The sequence below is a fragment of the Pseudorca crassidens genome, chromosome 5, assembly GCF_039906515.1.
Source record: "Pseudorca crassidens isolate mPseCra1 chromosome 5, mPseCra1.hap1, whole genome shotgun sequence".
Classification (NCBI taxonomy): Eukaryota; Metazoa; Chordata; class Mammalia; order Artiodactyla; family Delphinidae; genus Pseudorca; species Pseudorca crassidens.
The window spans coordinates 83,889,600-83,911,866 of record NC_090300.1 but is presented as its reverse complement, the minus strand read 5'-3'; the positions used below and the strand labels follow the sequence as shown (position 1 = coordinate 83,911,866).

The 22,267-nt window shown below is 38.9% G+C and overlaps 1 protein-coding gene and 1 non-coding gene across 6 annotated transcripts in view; both read left to right on the top strand.

Moving 5' to 3' along the window:
- The window catches only part of CFAP91 (cilia and flagella associated protein 91), a 149,195-nt gene that overhangs the window by 120,161 nt on the left and 6,767 nt on the right, over positions 1-22,267 (top strand). For 3 of the 5 annotated variants that reach the window (XM_067738776.1, XM_067738775.1, XM_067738779.1), the window contains one exon: positions 2,241-2,393. In XM_067738776.1, the coding sequence (XP_067594877.1) occupies positions 2,241-2,392 (152 nt within the window). In that variant the 3' untranslated portion in view covers position 2,393. The other 2 variants (XM_067738778.1, XM_067738777.1) reach the window with 2 other exon arrangements.
- Positions 2,515-2,645, top strand: LOC137225618 (small nucleolar RNA SNORA31). Its single transcript, XR_010943928.1, has one exon. It is a non-coding gene; the product is annotated as a small nucleolar RNA SNORA31 (small nucleolar RNA).

The window sequence follows — 22,267 nt, the reverse complement described above, 5'->3', positions numbered from 1 at the left end:
GTGCTCTGGTGGACAGGGCCATGTCCATGAGTGGCTGTGGGCTCAAGGTGTTTTAAGGTAACCTGCCCACTGGTGGGTGGGGCTGTGTCCCTGCCCAGCTAGTCGCTTGGCCTGAGGCATTCCAGTACCGGTGCCTACAGGCTGGTGGGTGTGGGCGGTACTGGGTCCTGAGGCTGATGAGCTAGAGCACCATTTACAAAATGGTGCTCACCAGCACCTGTGTCCATGTGGTAGAAAAAGCTCCCCAAAATGGTTACCATGAGTGTCTGTGTCCCCAGGGTGAGGTCCAGTTGCCTCCTACCACCCCAGGAAACTCGCCAAGATCAGTGGGTGGGTCTGACCCAGGGTCCTTTCAAATTACTGCTTCTGCCCTGGGTGCCACAGTGTGTAAGATTTTGTGTGTACCTTTTAAGAGTGGAGTCTTGGGCTTCTCTGGTGGCGCAGTGGTTGAGAGTCCGCCTGCCGATGCAGGGGACATGGGTTCGTGCTCTGGTCCAGGAAGATCCCACATGCCACAGAGCGGCTGGGCCCGTGAGCCATGGCCGCCGAGCCTGAGTGTCCGAAGCCTGTGCTCTGCAATGGGAGAGGCCACAACAGTGAGAGGCCTGCGTACCGCAAAAAAAAAAAAAAAAGAGTGGAGTCTCTATATACCACAGCCCACAGGGTTTCCTGAAAGAAAGCCCCACTAGCCTTCAAAGCCAAATATTGTGGGTACTCATCTTTCCAGTGCAGGACCCCTGGGCTGTGGAGCCCAATGTGGGGTTCAGACCCCTCCTCCTTGGGGAGAACCTCTTCAATTCTAGTTATTTTGCTGTTTGTAGGTTGCCTACCAGGGGTACGGCTCTTGACTATACCACAACCCCACTCATCCTACCCATCTTATTGTGGTTCTTTCTTTGTATCTTTAGTTGTAGAGGTCTTTTCTGGTAGGTTTTGGTCTTTCTCATCAGTAGTTTCTCTGTAAATAGTAATTTTGGTGTGAGAGGAGGTGAGCTCAGAGTCTTCCTAATCCACCAACTCTCATTTTTCTAAAAGTTCATGGAGGGGAATGACATTGAAGATCTTTATTCAGATGAAAATAATAGTAACTACCAAGGTGTAAATGCATACTAAGTTCCAGACAATGTACTAAGCATTTTTAGAAATACCTTATTTGAATTTCTTACAACATCTATAGATGTGTTCTCATAGTTCAGTTAAGGAAGTTGGTGCTTAGAGACATTATACAGTATGCAGATTGTACCATGGTCTGTGTGGCTCCAAAGTCCCCATTCTTTCAACCATACTGCTCTGAAGTGTTGTAAGTTGCTATGTGATTTACCCTATATAAACTAGCTGACACCTCAATAGCATAGAATCCACAGTACTGCTTATTATGCTTTACTAGCTGTATGACTTTAGGCAAATTACCTAATCTCTCTGTGTCTCAGTTGCCACATCTGAAAATGGGGATATTAATACTACTCTCTTTTAGGGTTGTGGGTGGCTTAAATGAATAAGTATATGCCAACTGCTTAAAACAGTGCCTGGCACAAAGTAAGGACAAATGCTAACTGCTGTCATCATCATCATCACAATTACCTCTTTCCAAGGCAAACGGGATGCTTAATGTACTAAGTCTTGGTAATAAATATTCTTAGAATATGGAACTAGGACCAGCTTTTAAATCCGTGAGCTCAGAAACTCATCATTCAACAAGTACTCTTCATATTAGGGACTAAGGCTCAAAGAGAAGTATGAAACAAGGTCTTTACCTTTATGTCATTTACAATCTAGGTAAACAAAATGTAACTCACATGAAGTACTTCAGTGCTGAACAGGTCTGTACAAACTCAAGTGTGGTCACGGTAAATGTGGGCTGACTCAGTCAAAGGAGACTTCCTGGAGGAGCTAGGACTTGCGCTGGGCTTTGCAGAAGGGCAGGATTTAGAATGCAGGCACTCCAGGTGAGGGAAGCTGCTAAGCAGTAGAACGGAGGCAAACCTGGTGGGGAGGAGCATGACCGGACTGAGCAGAGAGTGGAACAGGGGGAGCAGCAATAATAAGATTTGGGTTGAGTTACCCTTGGAATGTATCCTTCCAAAACAGACAGCAGGTAATTTTTCTTTAATCCAGTCAGACTTAAGTAAGAGAATATGTGGTTTGCAAAGTTATCATTTCTGTCACTACTCTCTTGAGAATCTTTGGGAATGATATGTTCCGACTTCCAGAGTAATAAGTCTTCTGTCCCTTTGGCACAGTGAGGAACGCACAGCAGAAGCACATCCTCGCAGCCCATAAGGTCATCCACAGGCACACGGAAGACATGCTCCAGAAGCATTGTGTTGAGCAACAGCAAGCATCAGACACTGAGCTACTTGAGGGAGAAACTGAAAATGAGCAAAACAGCTAAGGTGAGTTTGATTTTTCATCTGGAAGTAGAGAGGAGGACAAGCAGCCTCATTCAGCTTTGCGCTGTTCTCTAACAATCATAATGTGGAAAATGAAGCATTCCCACTTAAATTGGTGCATTTCATGCATCTATTTGACAGGCCTGAAGCAGTTACTGTTTGCTAAGGTTTCCACTACAGGGTCAAGAAAAAAGTGTCCTCATGCTTTCTTTCTGTCTGATTGTGGCAGCCCAGATTGAATGGGGGAATACAGGGGAAAAAATCAGTGCATTTCATCTGGGTTATGGAATCTGCTATTGAAAGTTGTTAGAGAACAGAGTTGATATGACAGAAACTGGACTCTTGTGACCAGAAAACAGGACTCAAAGTTACTTTTATAGGTTCTTTTAGCATATGACTGTATGCCATCACAGATAAAGCTACAAAATGTGTCAGTGTTACTAAAAAAAAAAAAAAAGCTTGTTCTTAGGGGTTACGTTGTCTAACTCCACATCGCACTGTTCTAGCTATAAACATGGCATGAGGCACAGCCTGCCCAATTCTAGCCCTGATGCCCTCTGCAGTATCAACCAGGGGCCTGGTCTTAGGTGCAACTGAACATTCATACTCACAAGACTAATAGGCCATATTTGGTATGATTTGAGTATCAATCTACTCAGAAAGACAGATATAATACAGGACCCACAGCTTCCAGCAGGGCAGCACCAGGTGTTTCTCTTCCTGTGGGAGCTCTCACTGAATCCACACAGAAGACCACATAGCTGTTTCCTTTAGCCCCCAGGTTACAAAGCTCAGCTGCAAGGAAAAGAGACCAGGTGCATTGGGTGGGTGCAGGAGTTTACATGCTCCTGGACCAGTATCTCTTGTAATAATTCCATCAGCATAGTTTCCAGGGCCGCCCCCCCCCCCAAATGGATTTGCCCAGTTACAAAAGTCAGCACACTTAGGAAACCTGAAAGTTACAGTTTCCTGTTAGGTATTAATAACTTATTTATAATTCCTCCAAGTCAGATGCTAGTTCCAATCAGGGGTCATTTTTACCTTAAGTAGTGTTGCTTAGTAACACAGTTGACACGTACCACCTTATCACATTACTGGAAAACAGAGCTAGAGGGTCAGTTCAAAGTAAAATTCTCATGAGAAGGGGAAACAGAGTGAACCTTTTGCCTCTACCTTGTCCCTTAACATCCCCACGGTAGAGGCACGTCATCTGCTATTTTGGCCTTGAGGGTGTGCTCTCAGGTTAGGGAAGGTACTAAGGCTTTGGGGGAAATTTGCACCTGGCATTGAGAAGGTTTGGGTGTTGGTAGCTCTACCTCTAACTATATAATCTTATACAAATAATTTCGCTTCACTTGAGGTTTACCCATGAACATGTGACCAAGAGACCTTCTGCAGGGAAATCTACTGGGACCTTAAGTATCAGAGAGGCGCATGGTAGGAAGTTTCAGATGAGGGGGCAGTTAAGAAAGAGAGCAGAGGGAAAACTGATAATTCTTAAAAAACTATGGCTGTAAATTACAGCAGAAAATCCTTTGTTTTTCATTAATAATGAAATAACCTCTGAAATCACTGAAGATATAAGCCATGTATTTACATATAATGTTATATACTATTCTATATAATATAAATTCAAGGATCAAAGCCTTTTGCCTATCTATCTTATTATTGTTAAAGATCAGCCTTAGAAATCCATTTCCTCTGTCAGGTCCCTTGGGTCTCTCCCTATATGGTTGATGTTGGAGAGTGAGGGAAGGAAGCTGAGAGCATGCACTGGGAAGAGCTCAGGTGCAAGCCATTGCTAGCCAATTCTCCAAGCAGATGAAGAATTGAGTGCCTTGGTCCTGAAACAGTGATCTGGACAGCATATCATCACAGCATTCTCTGGACATATAAACAAACAGACCCAGCTTTCTGGTGGAAGACAGGAGATGATGAGGGCTAACTTAAGGCAATAATAAAAATAATAACAATGAGCCTAGACACACAGCTGAGACAAGATGGCAGAGTAGAAGGACATGAGCTCACCTCTTCTTAGGGAAACACTGAAGTCACAACTAACTGCTGAACAAGAATTGACAAAAAAATGCTGGAACTTACCAAAAAAGATACCCTACATCCAAAGACAAAGAAAGAAAAAGCCACAACGAGATGGTAGGAGGAGCATGATAAAATCAAATCCCATACATGCCAGGTGGGTGACCCACAACCTTGAAAACAATTTTACCACAGAAGTTCACCCACAGGAATGAAGGTTCTGAGCCCCATGTCAGGCTCCCCAGCCTGGGGGTCTGGCAATGGGAGGAGGAGCCCCCAGAGAGTCTGGCTTTGAAGGCCATCAGGTTTTGATCACAGGAATTCCACGGGACTGGGGGAAACTCCACTCTTGGAGGGTGCACCCAGCATCTCATGTGCACCATGAACCAGGGAGAAAAGCAGTAACCTCGTAAGAGACTGGGTAGTCTTACCTGCTAGTATTGGAGGGTCTCCTGTGGAGTTATGCACCTGTGGCTCACTGCAAGGACAAGAACACTGGTGGCAATAGTTCTGGGGAGTACTCATTGGCGTGAGCCCTCCTGGAGGCCACCATTTTCTCACCAAGACCTGGCCCCACCCAACAGCCTGTAGGCTCCACTGCTGGGACACCTCAGGCCAAACAACCAACAGGGTGGGAACACAGCCCCACCCATCAACAGACAGGCTGCTTAAAGTCTTCCTGAGCACACAGTTGCCTGACAAACATACCCCTTGACATGGCCCTGCCCATCAGAGGGACAAGAGCCAGCTCCACCCACCACTGGGCAGAAACCAGTCCCTCCCACCAGGAAGCCTACACAAGCCTCTTAGCCTCATCCACCAGGGGGCAGGCAGCAGAAGCAAGAAGAACTACAACCCTGCAGCCTGCGGAACAGAAACTGCAATTACAGAAAGTTAGACAAAATGAGACAGTAGAGGAATGTGTCCCAGATGAAGGAACAAGATAAAACTCCAGAAGAACAACTAAGTGAAGGGGAGACAGGCAGTCTACCTGAAAAACAATTCAGAGTAATGATAGTAAAGACGATCCAAGATCTCAGAAAAAGAATGGAGGCACAGATTGAGAAGATCTTTGTTTAACAAAGAGCTAGAAGCTTTAAAGAACAAACAGAGATGAACAATACAATAACTGAAATGAAAGATATATGAGAAGGAATAACTGAGGCAGAAGAACAGATAAGTGAGCTGGAAGACAGAATAGTGGAAATCACTGCTGTGGAACAGAATAAAGAAAAAAGAATGAGAAGAAATGAGGACAGTATAAGAGACCTCTGGGACAACATTAAACATACCAACACTTGCTTTATAAGGGTCCCAGAAGGAGAAAGGACCTGAGAAAATATTTGAAGAGATGATAGCTGAAAACTTCCCTAACATGGGAAAGGAAACAGTCACCCAAATCCAGGAAGTGCAGAGAGTCCCAGGCAGAATAAACCCAAGAAGGGATACACCAAGACACACAGTGATGAAATTGACCAAAATTAAAGACAAACAAAAAAACCTTAAAAGCAACATACAAGGCAATTCTCACAAGGTTATCAGCTGATTTCTCAGCAGAAACTCTGCAAGCCGGAGGGGAGTCACATGATATATTTAAAGTGATGAAAAGGAAGAACCAATAACCAAGAATAAGCTACCCAGCAAGGCTCTCAGATTCGATGGTGAAATCAAAAGCTCAAGCAAAAGCTAATAAGAGAATTTAGTACCACCAGACCAGCTTTGCAACAAATGCTGAATGAAATTTTCTAGGTGGAAAAGAAAAGGCCACAATTAGAAACAAGAAAATTATGAATGGAAAAACTCACCAGTAAAGGCAAACATATGGTAAAGGTAGGAAATCATCTACACACAAATAGTATATCAAAACCAGCAATCATGAGAAAAGGAGAGCACAAATGCAGGCTATTGGAAATGCATTTGAAATTAAAAGACCAGCAACTCAAAACAATTTTGTTTATATATAGACAGCTATATCAAAACCTCATGGGAATGGCAAACCAAAAATCTACAATAGATAAACACACAAAAAAGAAAAGAAATCCAAACACAACACTGAAGTCAGTCATCAAATCACAAGAGAAGGGAACAAAAGAGGAAGGGAATTAAAAAGACCTACAAAAACAAGTCCAAAACAATTAACAAAATGGCAATAAGAAAATACATATCAATATTTACCTTAAAAATAAATGGAGTATATGCCACAACCAAAAAACACAGACTGGCTGAATGGATACGAAAACAAGACCCATATATATGCTGTCTACAAAAGACCCACTTCAGATATAGGGACACATACAGACTGAAAGTGAGGGAATGGAAAAAGGGATTCCATGTAAATGGAAATCAAAAGAAAGCTGGAGTAGCAATATTCATATCAAACAAAATAGACTTTAAAATAAAGACTATTTACAAGAGACAAAGGACACTACATGATGATCAAGGGATTAATCCAAGAAGAAGATACAACAATTGTAAATATGTATGGACCCAACATAGGAGCACCTCAATATATAAGGCAAATAGTAACAGCCATTAAAGGAGAAATCCCCCACATAATAATAGTGGTGGACTTTAACACCCCACTTTCATCAATGCACAGACCATCCAGAAAGAAAATCAGTAAGGAACCACAGGCCTTATATGACACATTAGACAAGGTGGGCTTAATTGATATTTATAGAGCATGCCATTCAAAAGCAGCAGAATACACATTCTTCTCAAGTGCACATTCTTCTCCAGGATTGATCACATGCTGGGCCACAAAGTGAGCCTCAGTAAATTTAAGAAAACTGAAATCATATCAAGCATCTTTTCTGACCACAACGCTATGGGATTAAAAATCAACTACAAGAAAATAAACTATAAAAAACACATGGAGTCTAAAGAGTATGCAATTAAACAACCAATGGATCACTGAAGAAATCAAAGAGGAAATAAAAAATACCTAGAGACAAAACAAAAGCATGACAATCCAAAACTTATGAAACACTTATATCCAGAGAGGGTAGCTTTTTTTACAGCACAGATAGAGGATGTCTCCCAGGAAAGTAAAATATCAGTCCCCCTGTCTGGAATGGAATTTACTCTCTTGACCTCCACAGCAAAGTTTCTCTCTCTCTGTCTCTCTCTGTCTCTCTGTCTCTCTCTCTGTCACTCTCTCTCTCTCTCATATGAACAGGAATCCAGCAGCCCTATATAATGTCTGCCTTTCCCCCTGTGGAGTTCCTTATCCATACTGTACCCCAAAACATATGCATGTGCCATCTAGCCCTCACCAAATCACCGCTGTGAGAACTGATTTCTCACAAGGTTTTCTGTGAGTAGTAAGTGGTTCTTGTCTCTGACTCAAAGAATCTTCTGTACCCACACATGTATGCACATACATTAAAAAAAACTTATGGGATGCAGCAAAAGCAGTTCTAAGAGGGAATTTTACAGCAATACAATCATACCTCAAGAAACAAGAAAAATCTCAAATAAACAACCTAACATACACCTAAAGCAACTAGAGAAAGAAGAACAAACAAAACCCAAAGTTAGTAGAAAGAGCGAAATCGTAAAGATCAGAGCAGAAATAAATGAAATAGAAATGAAGAAAACAATAGAAAAGATCAATGAAACTAAAAGCTGGTTCTTTGAAAAGATAAAATTGATAAGCCTTTAGTCAGACTCATCAAGAAAAAGAGGGAGAAGGCTCAAATCAATAAAATTAGAAATGAAAAGGGAGTAGTTACAATGGACACCACAGAAATACACAAGAACATAAGCGACTACTACAGGCAACTATATGCCAATAAATGGACAACCTAGTAGAAATGGACGAATTCTTAGAAAGATACAATCTCTCAAGACTGAACCAAGAAGAAACAGAAAATATGAACAGGCCAATCACAAGTACTGAAATTGAAACTGTGATTTAAAAACTTAAAACAAACAAAAGTCCAGGACTAGATGGCAGGTCACAGGTGAATTCTATCAGCCATTTAGAGAAGAACTAACACCTACCCTTCTCATTTAGAGAAGAGCTAACACCTATCCTTCTCAAACTCTTCCAAAATGTAGCGGAGGGAGGAAGACTCTCAAACTCATTCTATGAGGCCAACATCAACCTAATACCAAAACCAAACAAAGATAACACCAAAAAAAAAAAAAAAAAAGAAAGAAAAGAAAGGAAAGAGAGAGAGAGAAAGAGAAAGCAAGAAAAGAAAGAAAGAAAGAAAATAAATTTACAGGCCAATATCACAGATGAACACAGATGCAAAAATCCTCAACAAAATACTAGCAGACAGAATCCAACAACACATTAAAAGGATCATACACCATGATCAAGTGGTATTTATCCAGGGATCAAGGATTCTTTAATATTTGCAAATCAATGTGATACACCGTATTAAGAAATTGAAGAATAAAAACCATATGATCGTCTCAATAGATGCAGAAAAAGCTTTTGACAAACTTCAACACCCATTTATGATAAAAACTCCCCAGAAAGTTGAGGAACCTACCTCAACAGAATAAAGGCCATGTAAGACAAATTTACAGGTAACATCATACTCACAAATTGAAAAGCTGAAAGCATTTTCTCTAAGATGAGGAACAAGGATGTCCACTCTCACCACTTTTATTCAACATAGTTTTGGAAGTCCTAGCCATGGCATTCAGAGAAGAAAAAGAAATAACAGGAATCCAAATTGGAGAAGAAAAACTCACTCTTTGCAGACGACATGATACTATACATAGAAGCTCTTTTTAAGATGCTACCAGAAGGGACTTCTCTGGTGGTGCAGTGGTTAAAAATCTTCCTGCCACTGCAGGGGACACGGGTTTGAACCTTGGTCCAGGAAGATCCCACATGCCACGAAGCAACTAAGCCCATGTGCCACAACTACTGAGCATGCACTCTAGAGCCCACGAGCCACAACTACTAAGCCCGCATGCCACAACAAGCCCACGTGCCTAGAGCCCATGCTCCACAACAAGAAAAGCCACCGTGATGAGAAACCCACACACCGCAATGAAGAGTAGCCCCCACTCGCTGCAACTAGAGAAAGCCTGTGCACAGCAATGAAGACCCAAAACAGCCAAAAATAAATAAATTTACATATTTAAAAAAAGATGCTACCAGAAAACTACCAGAGCTCATCAGTTAATTTGATAAAGTTTCAGGATACAAAATAAATATGCAGAAATCTATTGCATTTCTATACATTAATAACAAAAGATCAGAAAGAGAAATTAAAGAAACAATCCCACTTACCATCACATCAAAAAGAGTAAAATACCTAGGAATAAACCTACCTACGGAGGCAAAAGACCTGTACTCCGAAAATTATGATACTGATGAAACAAATCGAAGATGACACAAACAGATGCAAAGTTATACCATGTTCTTGGATTGGAAGAATCAATATCGTCAAAATGACTATACTACCCAAGGCAATCTACAGATTCAATACAACCTGTATCAAATTACCAATGGCATTTTTCACAGAACTAGAATAAAACATTTTAAAATTTGCATGTTAACAGAAAAGACCCCAAATAGCCAAAGCAATCCTAAGAAAGAAAAACGAAGCTGGAGGAATCAGGTTCCCAAACTTCAGACTATACTACAAAGCTACAGTCATCAAGATAGTATGGTACTGGCACAAAAACAGAACTATAAATCAATGGAACAGGATAGAAAGCCCAGAAATAAATGCACCTATGGTCAATTAATCAACAATAAAGGAGGCAAGAGTTTACAATGGATAAAAGACAGCCTCTTCAATAAGTGGTGCTGGGAAAACTGGACTGCATGTGAAAGAATGAAATTAGAACACTCCCTAACACCATACACAAAAATAAACTCAAAATGGATTAAAGACCTAAATGTAAGACCAGATACTATAAAACTCTTAGAGAAAAACATATAACACTCTGACATAAATCGCAGCAACACCTTTTTCAACCCATCTCCAGAGTAATGGAAATAAAAACAAAAGTAAACAAATGGGACCTAATTAAACTCAAAGGCTTTTGCACAGCAAAAGAAACCATAAACAAAATGAAAATACAACCCACAGACTGGGGGAAAATATTTGCAAATGATACGACCGACAAGGGATTAGTTTCCAAAATTTACAAACAGCTCATGCAGCTCAATATCAAAAAAACAAACAACCCAATCAAAAAATGGGCAGAAGACCTTAGGAGACATTTCTCCAAAGAAAACATACAGATGGCCAAGAGGCACATGAAAAGATGTTCAACAATGCTAATAATTAGAGAGATGCAAATCAAAACTACAATGATATATCACCTCATACCAATCACAAAGGCCATCATCAAAAAATCTGCAAAAAATAAATGCTGGAGAGGGTGTGGAGAAAAGGGGACCCTCCTACACTGTTGGTGGGAATGTAAATTGGTACAGCCACATAGAAAACAGTATGGAGGTTCCTTAAAAAACTAAAAATAGAATTACCATATGATCCAGCAATCCCACTTCTGGGCATATATCTGCAGAAAACCATGCTCCAAAAGGATACATGCATCCCAATGTTCATTGCAGCACTGTTTACAATAGCCAAGACATGGAAGCAAGCTAAATGTCCATTGACAGATGAATGCATAAAGAAAATATGGTTCATATAGACAAGGGAATACTACTCAGCCATAAAAAAGAACGGAATAATGCCATTTACAGCAACATGGATGGACCTGGAGATTATCATACTAAGTGAAGTCAGTCAGACAGAGATAGACAAATATCATATGACATTGCTTATATGTGGAATTTTTTAAAAGATGATACAAATGAACTTATTTACAAAACAGAGACTCACAGAGTTAGAGAATGAACTTATGGTTACCAATGGGGAACGGTGTGGGGGAGTTTGGGATTGACATGTAACACACTCCTATATTTAAAATAGATAGCCAACAAGGATCTACTGTATAGCACAGGGAACTCTGCTCAATACTCTGTAATAATGTAAATGGGAAAATAATTTGAAAACGAATAGATACATGTATATGTATAACTCAATCACTTTGCTGTACACCTGAAACTAACACAACATTGTTAATCAACTATACTCCAATATAAATTAAAAATAAATCATCTTTAATGTTGGGTAGTCATTTTTCTTACATGCAAATTAAATATTGAATACATCTGCATTTACTTCTGAGTATATAACACCTGTTCTATGACATCTACAGTGATCTTTGAAATCAAGCCATAAGAGTTTTAAAATGATTCTTTCTTTTATACTAAGGTTTTTTGTTTTTAAAAATTTATTTAATTTATTTATTTTTGGCTGCATTGAGTCTTTGTTGCTGTGTGTGGGCTTTCTCTAGTTGTGGCAAGTGGGGGCTACTCTTCATTACAGTGCACAGGCTTCTCACTATAGGGCTTCAGTAGTTGTGGCACGTGGGTTCAGTAGTTGTGGCTCACGGGCTCCAGAGCGCAGGCTCAGTAGTTGTGGCACACAGGCTTGGTTGCTCCACGGCATGTGGGATCTTCCTGGACCAGGGCTTGAACCCGTGTCCCCTGCATTGGCAGGCAGATTCTTAACCACCGCGCCACCAGGGAAGCCCTATACTTAGGTTTTAAAGAAATGTATTTTACTTTCACTATGTAAAGCATGTTGTGGTTATAAAATATAGTTTCCAAAAAAACCTAGTTTCCAGGCTAGCTACAGACACTCAGCAAGGAAGGTTAACCAATAAATTAATACAGTATCTTCTTAATATTTTATTAAATGGTTGGAACATGATGCTTAGTTGCCCCCCTAGTATATATCACTTCCTCTTCCTTCTCTCAGAGGGAAGGACAGATGTGAGGTTATTTAATAATATTTAGTGAGAGGGTCAGTAGGCATGGACTACTGATTAAAAACAAAATTTTTAAATCAGCTTAAAGACAACAGAGGTAATAAAATAGTGAGGCATTTCTGGAGGAAAATTTACGAGTAGAAAAATCCATTGAGCTGAGTCTGGCATTTGGAGCCATTTTTTTCCTTAGGGAATATGCAAATTCTAGTAAATGTGGCTGAAAAACTGAGCAATACTTTCACAAGCTTTGCAAAACTAGAGGGACAAAAACTGTGGAGTCAAGGTTGAGTCCCTAGTAAACCTCCTCCATTTGGGCTGGGACTCCATAAGGTTATGCCCTAGTAGAAAGTGTTCACTGGAAGTAAATCACCCCTCAAATATGCTACAGTTTAGCTTCTAATCATCTGAATGATCCAAGAAACCCTCAGTCCCATAAAACAAATTTAAAAAGATCCTTGATTCCTGTTGCCTCAAGGAAACTGTCAGGGACAACACTTAAATTCCCTTTGGAGAAAGTTGGCATCATCCTAGACCTCAATTTATTTTCACAATTTTTCATGAACAAGTTCCAGAACACAACAAGGATATCCGGTATATGAAGAGACATGACAATTTGAACAAGCAGCAGGAAGTACAGATAATAGAAACAGACCTAAAGGGATCTAAGCTATTGGAATTATTTAGACACAGGTTTTAGAATAACTATGCTTACTGCTATGTACTTCTAGCCTCCAGAATTGTGAGAAAATACATTTTTGTTGTTTAAGCCACCAGGTCTATGGTATTTTGTTATGGCAGCCCAATCTAAGATTTTGGTACCAAGAGTGAAGCGCTGCTGTAACAAATACCTAAATGTGTGGAAGCAACTTTGGAACTAGATAATGTGTAGAGGTGGGAAGAGTTTTGAGATATGGGTGTTAAGGGCAATTCTGACAAGGTCTCAGATGGAAATGTGGAATGTGTTATTGGAAACTGGAGGAATGGCAATCCATATTATAAAGTGGCAAAGAACTTGGCTGAACTTTGTTCTAGTGTTCTGTGGAATGTAGAACTTCTGAGCAATGAAACTGGATATTTAGCTGAGAAGATTTCTAAGCAAAGTTGAAGGAGCAGCCTGGTTCCTCATGACTGCTTTTATAGGTTTGAAAGGAGAGAGATGAACTGAAGAAGGAATTGTTAAGCAAAACAAACAAGAACTTGTACATTTGGAAAATTCTCAGCCTATCCATATTTCAAAAGATGAGAAAATTCATTCTAAAAAAGAACACTAAGGGTGTGGCTGAACAGCTATTTGATAAAGAGTCTATGGAATTATAAGAGCAGGAACTCTGCCAGTTTGAAATGAAGGAATGGACACAAGATGAAGGAAGGCATCAGACTTCTTGGATTTGACAGGATGACATGATAGAGCCATTATGCTTCAAATGTGCACAGTTCTTTAAGAAGAGGGAAAAATAATCCTGAAGGCTTATCAACCACTTCCTCGGTTTCAACAGGTCAGATGGCCTCTGCCCAGAACCTTAAGGATGGGACCACCTATGGCACCCTACCCTGGCAGAGGTGCAGCGACAGGATCCCCACCAAGGCTGTGGGGATGGGGAACAACAAAGCTGGAGGGGTGGGGCCATCCCCAGAGCCATTGGAGTAATGCTGCCATCCCAGTGGACCTGGAAGGCAGGACACTGAGCCAAAGGGGATTAATCTTGAGCTTTAAGATCCAATAGAATTTGTCTAGCTAGGCTTTGGACTTGCTTGGGACCGATTACTCTTTTCTTCCTTCTGATTTCTCCCTTCTGGAATGGGAATATCTGTCCTATGCCTGTCCCACCATTGTATTTTAGAAGTACATAATGTGTCTGGTTCACCGCTGGAGAGGAATATTGCCTCAGGACAAATCGTACCTTGAGTCTCACCCACGTCTGATTTAGATGAGAATTTGGACTTCAGACCTTAGAGTTGATGCTTGAATGACTTAAGATTTTGGGGCTGTTGGCATGGAATGAATGTATTCTGCATGTGAGAAGGACATGAATTTTGGGAGGCTAGGATGGAATGCAATGCTCTGAACTGTGTCCCCCCTCAAATTCGTATGTTGAAGCCCTAACCTCCAATATGATGGCATTTGGAAATGAGGACTGTGGGATACAATTAGGATTAGATGATATCATGAGGGTGGGTCCCTCATGATGGGAATAGTGCTCTTATAAGAAGAGACACCAGAGAGCTTGCTCTCTCTCTCTTTCCCTGTCATGTGAGGACATAGCAAGAAGGCAGCCATCTACAAGCCTGGAAGAGAGCCCTCCCCAGAAGCTAACCATGATGGCACCTTGAACTTGGACTTCTAGCCTCCAGAACTGTGAGAAAATAAATTTCTAATAGCCAAAACAATCTTGAGAAAGAAGAACAACGCTGGAGGTACGATACGCCCTGATTTCAAACTATACTACAAAGCTGCAGTAATCAAAACAGTATGATACTGGCACAAAAACAGATAACTTGATCAATGGAACAGAACAGAGCCCAGTAATAAACCCACACTTATATGGGCAGTTATCTATGACAAAGGAGGGAAGAATATACAATGGGGATATGCAGCCTTTATAATAAATGGTGTTGGGGAAACTAGACAGCTACATGGAAAAGAATCAAACTGGACTACTTTCTCACACCATACACAAAAGTAAATTCAAAGTAAATTAAAGACTTAAATATAAGACCTGAAACCATAAAACTTCTAGAATAAAACACAGGTAGGATGCTCTTGGACATTGGCCATAGTAGTATATTTTTTCTTGCTACGTCTCCTTAGGCAAGGGAAACAAAGCAGAAATAAACAAATAGGACTATATCAAACTAAAAAACTTTTGCACAGTTAAGGAAACTATCAACAAAATGAAAAGGCCACATACTGAATGGGAGAAAACATTTGCAAACGATATATACAGTAAGGGGTTAATATCCAAAATATACAAAGAACTCATAAAACTCAACATCAAAAAAAACTCAATTAAAAAATAGGCAGAGGGGGACTTCCCTGGTGGTCCAGTGGTTGAGACTCCGCCTTCCAATGCAGGGGACACGGGTTTGATCTCTGATCAGGGAACTAAAATCCCACATGCCACGGGGCAACTAAGCCCACGCGCCGCAATTACTGAGCCCGCATGCTTTAGAGCACGTGCGCCACAACTACTGAGACTGTGCACCACAACTAGAGAGCCTGTGCACCGCAACACCTGAGCTCATGCGCTCTGGAGCCCGCATGCCACAACCAAAGATTAGCCCACGCACTGCAATAAAAGATCCCACATGCTGCAATGAAGATCCCGCATGCCACAACTAAGACCCGATGCAGCCAAATAAATAATAACAATTTAAAAAAATAGGCAGAGAATCCAAGTAGACTTTTTCCAAAGAAGACATACAGATGGCCAACAGGCACATGAAAAGATCCTCAACATCAATAATCATCAGAGAAATGCAAATCAAAACCACAATGAGGGCTTCCCTGGTGGCGCAGTGGTTGAGAGTCCGCCTGCCAATGCAGGGAATACGGGTTTGTGCCCCGGTCCTGGAAGATCCCACATGCCGCAGAGTGGCTGGGCCTGTGAGCCATGGCCACTGAGCCTGTGCATCTGGAGCCTGTGCTCCGCAACAGGAGAGGCCACAACAGTGAGAGGCCCGCGTACCGCAAAAAAACCCCCAAAAAACCCACAATAAGATATCACCTCACACCTGTCAGAATGACTATTATCAAAAAGACCACAAAAAACAAGTGTTGGCAAGGCTGTGGAGAACAGGGAACCCTTGTGCACTGTTGGTGGGAATGTCAATTGGTGCAGCTACTATGGAAAACAGTATGGAAATTCCTCAAAAAATTAAAAATAGAACTACCATGTGATCCAGCAATTCCACTCCTGGGTATTTATCCAAAGAAAATGAAAACACTATTTAAAAAAGATATGTGCACCCCTATGTTCATAGCAGCATTATATACAGTTGTCAAGATATGGAAACAACCTAAGTTCCCATCAGTAGATGAATGGGTAAAGAAGATGTGGTACATGTATACACAGTGGAATATTACTCAGCCATAAAAAAGAATGAAACCTTGCCATTTGTGATAACATGAATGGATCTACAGGATATCATTCTAAGTGAAATAAATCAGACAGAGAGACAAATACTGTATGATTTCACTTATATGTGAAATCTAAAAACAAAAGAAAAAATAAAATTATAACCATATAGAGAGTCATAGCTACAGAGAATGAAGAGGTGGTTTCCAGAGGGGAGGGGGTGGATGAAAGAGAGAAATAGGTGAGGGAGATTCCAGTTGCAAAATAAATGAGTCTTGGGTAGGAAGTGTACAATTTGGGGAATATAGTCAAAAATTATGTAATATTTTTGCATGGTGACAGATCATAACTAGACTTATCATGGGGATCATTTTGAAATGTATAGAAAAATCGAATCATTATGTTGTGTAACAAGAACTAACATAGTTTTGTTAAGTCAATTATACTTCAAAAACAAACTCAGAAAAAGAGATCGATTTGTGGTTACCAGAGGTGTGGGGGGAGAAGTGGAGACTGGACGAAGGCAATCAAAAGGTATAAACTTTCAGTTACAAGATAAATTAGTACTGGGGATGTAATAAACATGATAAATATAATGAACACTGCTATATGTTATATATGAAAGTGGTTAAGAGAGTAAATCCTGGGCTTCCCTGGTGGCGCAGTGGTTAAGAATCCGCCTGCCAATGCAGGGGACACGGGTTCAAGCCCTGTCCAGGAAGATCCCACATACAGTGGAGCAACTAAGCCCACGTGCCACAACTACTGAAGCCCACGCACCTAGATCCCATGCTCCACAACAAGAGAAGCCACCACGATGAGAAGCCCGCGCACCACAACGAAGAGTAGTCCCCGCTCGCCACAACTAGAGAAAGCCCACACGCAGCAACAAAGACCCAGTGCAGCCAAAAATAAATAAATAAGTAATAAATATATTTTTTTAAAGTTTCTCTTTAAAAATAAAAAAGAGTAAATCCTGAGTTCTCATTTAAAAAGAAAAAGAAAATATGTTTCTGTTACTTAAGCTACCCAGTCTAAGGTATTTTGTTATGGCATCCTGAGCTAAGACACTTACTATGTTCAAAGAAATGAAAGTCAATATGGAAATTTTTAAGAGAACTAGAAATGGTAAAAATGATATAGCAGATTTGAAGAAAATAGAAATTCTAGAATTTAAAAATACAGAAGTCAACATGAGAAACTCAATGAATAGATTTAAGAACAGGATATATACAGCTGAAGAGAAAATTCATAAATTAAAAGATCAGAATAATTTATCTAGAAAGAATCACAGAGACAAAGAATTGGAAACTACAGAAGAAAAGGATAGATGTAGTATAACTTAATCCTTAGGAAGCGACAAAAGGATAGTAGGCATGGACAATTGATTCAAGAAATCTGACTTCTAAGAGAAGAAATGTGTTGGGAAATCATATGAAATATGAATTTTCTAAAACCAATGAAAGGGTCAATGTTTAAGAAGGCTTCTTAACCCCAAGTAGACAAAATAAAAAGAAATCTATACCTAGATGCATTTTAATATGACTACTGAAAACAAAAGAAAAGAAAAATCTTAAAACTGTTGAGAGAGAAAAGATGAATTACCTTTGTAAGAGCAATAATTAAGCTGAGAGTTGACTTCTTACCAGAAACAAAGCCAGAAAATACTGGAATGATATATTCAATATGCTTAAATAGTATAATAAAACAGGATTCTATACCTTTCAAAAATATCCTTGAGAATGACAATAAAAGACATTTTCAGATAAATGAAACAGAAAATTAGTCACTAGGAGATTTGCCCTACAATAAATCACTAAAGGGTGTTCTTCAAGCAGAAGGAAAATTATCCCAGTTGGAAGGTTGGAGATAAATGAAGGATCAACATGTGGATAAATATTTATTGATGGCATATAACATAATCAGAAGAAACAGCAACAATAGCAGCAGTACAGTTATACAACAACAATAGTATGTAAGTCAGAAAGGGCATAGATGGGTTAAATTGTTCCAAGGCACTTGCATTGTCTAGGAAGAGGATAAAAGTATCACCTAACATTACAGTTGATAACTCAGGAAACATTTTGTATCCCTTAGGGTAAATCCTAAAGGATAGTGAAAAGATGTATGACATCTAAACTAATAAAAGAAAATGAAATAAATAAAAAACACTCAATACAAAAGGAGGACAGAAGGAGAGAAAAAGGAAACAGAACCAATAGAAAGCACTGAATAAAATGGTAGGTGTTTATCATTGATTCATCATTTAATTACATTAAATGTAAATAGACTAACTGCTCAAAGTCAAGTCAGAATTTGTCAGACTGAATTTAAAAAATAACTCAATTGTATGCCTTTTATGTGTAAGATCTAAATATGCAGAATGGTTACAAGTTAAAGGAAAGTAAAAGACACCATGAAAACACCATCCACAGGAAAGCTGATGTTAACTATATTAATGACAAACAAAGAAGACTTTAAGCCAGAAAGCACTTACTAGAGCAAAAGAGGGACACTTCATAAAGATAAAGGTTTAATTCATTGGGAAGGTATAATGAGTCACAATTTGAATATATCTAATAACATAGCCTCAACCTATATGAAGCAAAGGTTAAGAGAGCTGCAAGGAGAAATAGAAAAATCCGTAATAATGCTGGGAATTTTAATCTCTATCAGGAACTGATATGGCAAGCAGAGGAAAAAAACTAAAAAAGAGAAGATTTGAGACATATAGTTAAGAAACTTCACCTGATAGACATTTATAGAATATTATACCCAACAACTCCAGGATGCAAATTATTTTCAAGCACACAGAGAACATTTGCAAAAACTGACTATATACTGTGTCATAAAGCAAGTGTCAACTATTTCAAAGTTTAAATCATGGCAAAGTGTGTTCTCTGATAAAAATGTAATGAAACTAGAAATCAATGACAAGATAATTCTAATTTGTTTGGAAATTAGGAAATTCAGGTGTAAATAATCTGTTCATCAAAGAAAATACCAGAATAGAAACTTGAAAATATTTTGAACTGAAAAATGACCAAAATGCTACATATGTATCCAACATGTAAAATGGGACTGATGTGGTGCTTAGATGGAAATTTGTAGGCTTAAAGGCATTTATTAGAAGAGAAAAGGTGTAAGTAAGACTAAGTATCCTTTTCCAGAATTTAGAAAAAGAATGGCAAATTAGATGCAAAAAAAGTAAAAGGAAGGAAACAAAAGTAACAGGAATTAATAAAACAAAATAGACATGTCTTCTGATTCTAAGTAGATACAGTAGGTAGCTTCAAGAAATAGAGAAAGTTATGGATATATTGTAAATGTAACCTTTCAGAGACAGTGAAGAGCTCTGGCAATAAAGGGGAACTTGATGAACTAAAATGGTAGAGAGGAAAGAGTCCTTCCTAAGTGATCTAAGATCACTGGCCATTTTCTTCCCTTGAGGCAATGGCCAAATCTGGTTATAAGACTTTACTAAGGGAAACAGAAACCAGCAAGACTTCTAAAAACTGTGTGAGCAAGCATGATGGACTGGAATCTGGAGGAGCCCCAGACGTAAGGCCAAATTTCCCTAGAATGTCAGCTTTAGGTTTCTGGTAGATAACCCCTTTACTAGTAGAAAGATGTTTGAATCTATCATGTGTTCTTTAGCCAGCTGTGTCAATGTGATCCTCACTCAGCCTCATGGATTTATCCACTGTTAATTCATTGTTCCATGAATTTTTTTTTTTTATCAGAAATAGCAGAATATCCTGACTTTCCCTACCACCGTGATGTTTGATGGCTTAGCAGTGGTAACATTTTTGTGTGATTTTTTGAGCTTAGAACAAGATTGAGATTTTTCTAAGAAAACTACCCTTAACCACCATCATGGAACACTGAATGACTTTGGAAATTAGCTCTTGCTGCAGACTTGGTAATATTTTTATAATGAATCCAATCTAAAATTACAAGGCAAAACAGAACCTGTATGTAGAATTTATATTATGATAAAGTCATTTCAATGGCAACTAACATTGTCTGAATCACTAGTAATAGTAAGCTGCTTTATATACTTCCCGTGCTGCCAAAGCTAAAAACACAAGGTGTCCATTCCCATGCATATTTGCAGTGAATGTATTTTCTGAGCTTAAACTATACTTCCAGGAGCATTTTTTGGACCTTGAAACAAGTGCAAAGGAAATTTCTATATTTCAAAGTTATTTAACTGTGCAGTGGAGGCATGTCCATCTAACCTTCATGGAAGTGATTAATCTGCATTATAATGATGTGCTAAAAGGCAAATATCGAGAAGAATCTAATGGAATTCTATAAATGCCTTCCAAGCAATAAATATGCACAATTAAAAGCACATGCTTATGGATTCAGATCAGTATTGCCAGCACCTATCTGTGAAAGACATTTTTTTAAATTGAAGTATAGTTGATTTACATATTTTGTTGGTTTCAGGTATACAGCAAAGTGATTCAGTTTTAAAATTCTTTTCCATTATACGTTATTACAAGATATTGAATATAATTCCCTGTGCTATACAGCAAATCCTTATTGTTTATCTATTTTATATATGGTAGTGTGTATCTATTAATCATATATTCCTAATTTTTCCCTCCCTGCCCCTTTCCCCTTTGGTAACCGTAAGTTTGTTTTCTATGTCTGTGAGTCTGTTTCTGTTCTGTACTATTTTTTAGATTCCACGTATAAGTGATATCATATAATATTTGTCTTAAAGACATTTTCGAAACTGCAATGGGGGGAAGTCTCATTACACATCACCATTAACAGATGAACATTTGCAACCACTTTAAACTACCTGAACCCCAATTAAGCAAAATGTTATCCCCTAAATAAGAGTTTCATTCTTTTTTTCAGGAGACCTGTATTACAAAAAACTGTGGGCAATTATTATTACTGTCTTCTGAATTTCATCAATAAAAATTTGTGAAAATTTGTTTTCTTTCTTGTTATTTTAGTACCTATATAATATGCTTGATTTTGTCTTTTGGCCCACAAAGTCTAAAATATTTACTGTCAGGCCCTTTGCAGAAAAAGTTTGTTAATTCCTACTCTACAGCAGATAAAAAGAGTGAAAAAGAACTAAAGACAAACACATGGATGAATCTCACAAATATAATAAGAACTGAAAGAAGCCAAATCCAAAAAAAAAAAAATCTACTATGAGTCTATTTATATAAAATTCAAAATCAGCACTAAACTGTGTGTTGAGGAATGTACACTTAGGTAATGATATAAAGAAAAGCAAGGAACTGATTACTGTAAAAATCAAATAAAAATCAGAATAGTGATTTCTTTTAGAGGGTAAGAAGAGGGTTGTGATTGGAACAAAGTGAGAGCTTATGGGATTTTTTGCTCTGGGTGGTATTTACAGAGATGAGTAGTACACATTAATTCATTAAGCTGTACAATGATTTTTTTTGTACTTTCCTTTGTGTGTCATATTCTGTAGTTAAAAGTTAGAAATACCTATGTAGATATATGAACATGTACATACATGCATTATGCTTGCAATATACACAGAATAATCCTAGAAAGATCAATGTGAACTTGGTAAGTAGTTGTTGGCATGGAAACTGAGGACTGTAGGTCAGACTGGGGGGAAAGAGGCTTACTTTCCACATGTTTCTGTCCTTTTGTAGTTTGAATTTTTTTTTACTATATACACATATTAATTTTTAAGTTATACTAGTTAATGTAAAGTCTTTTTTCAAGTTGTAGAATTTGGAAACTGAGACTAACTGAGGTGAGTTAGGAAACGTTTGGATCATGGGGCCTGTAAGCGGCCGAGCTGGGATATGTCTGGGGCTGTGTGACTTCAAAACCAGGACTCTGTGTAATTGTATCACAGTAATCTTTTGGATGTATTGATCTGATAATGATTGTTTCTAAAAAGATGACATAATCATAAATATTTGTGTTGTT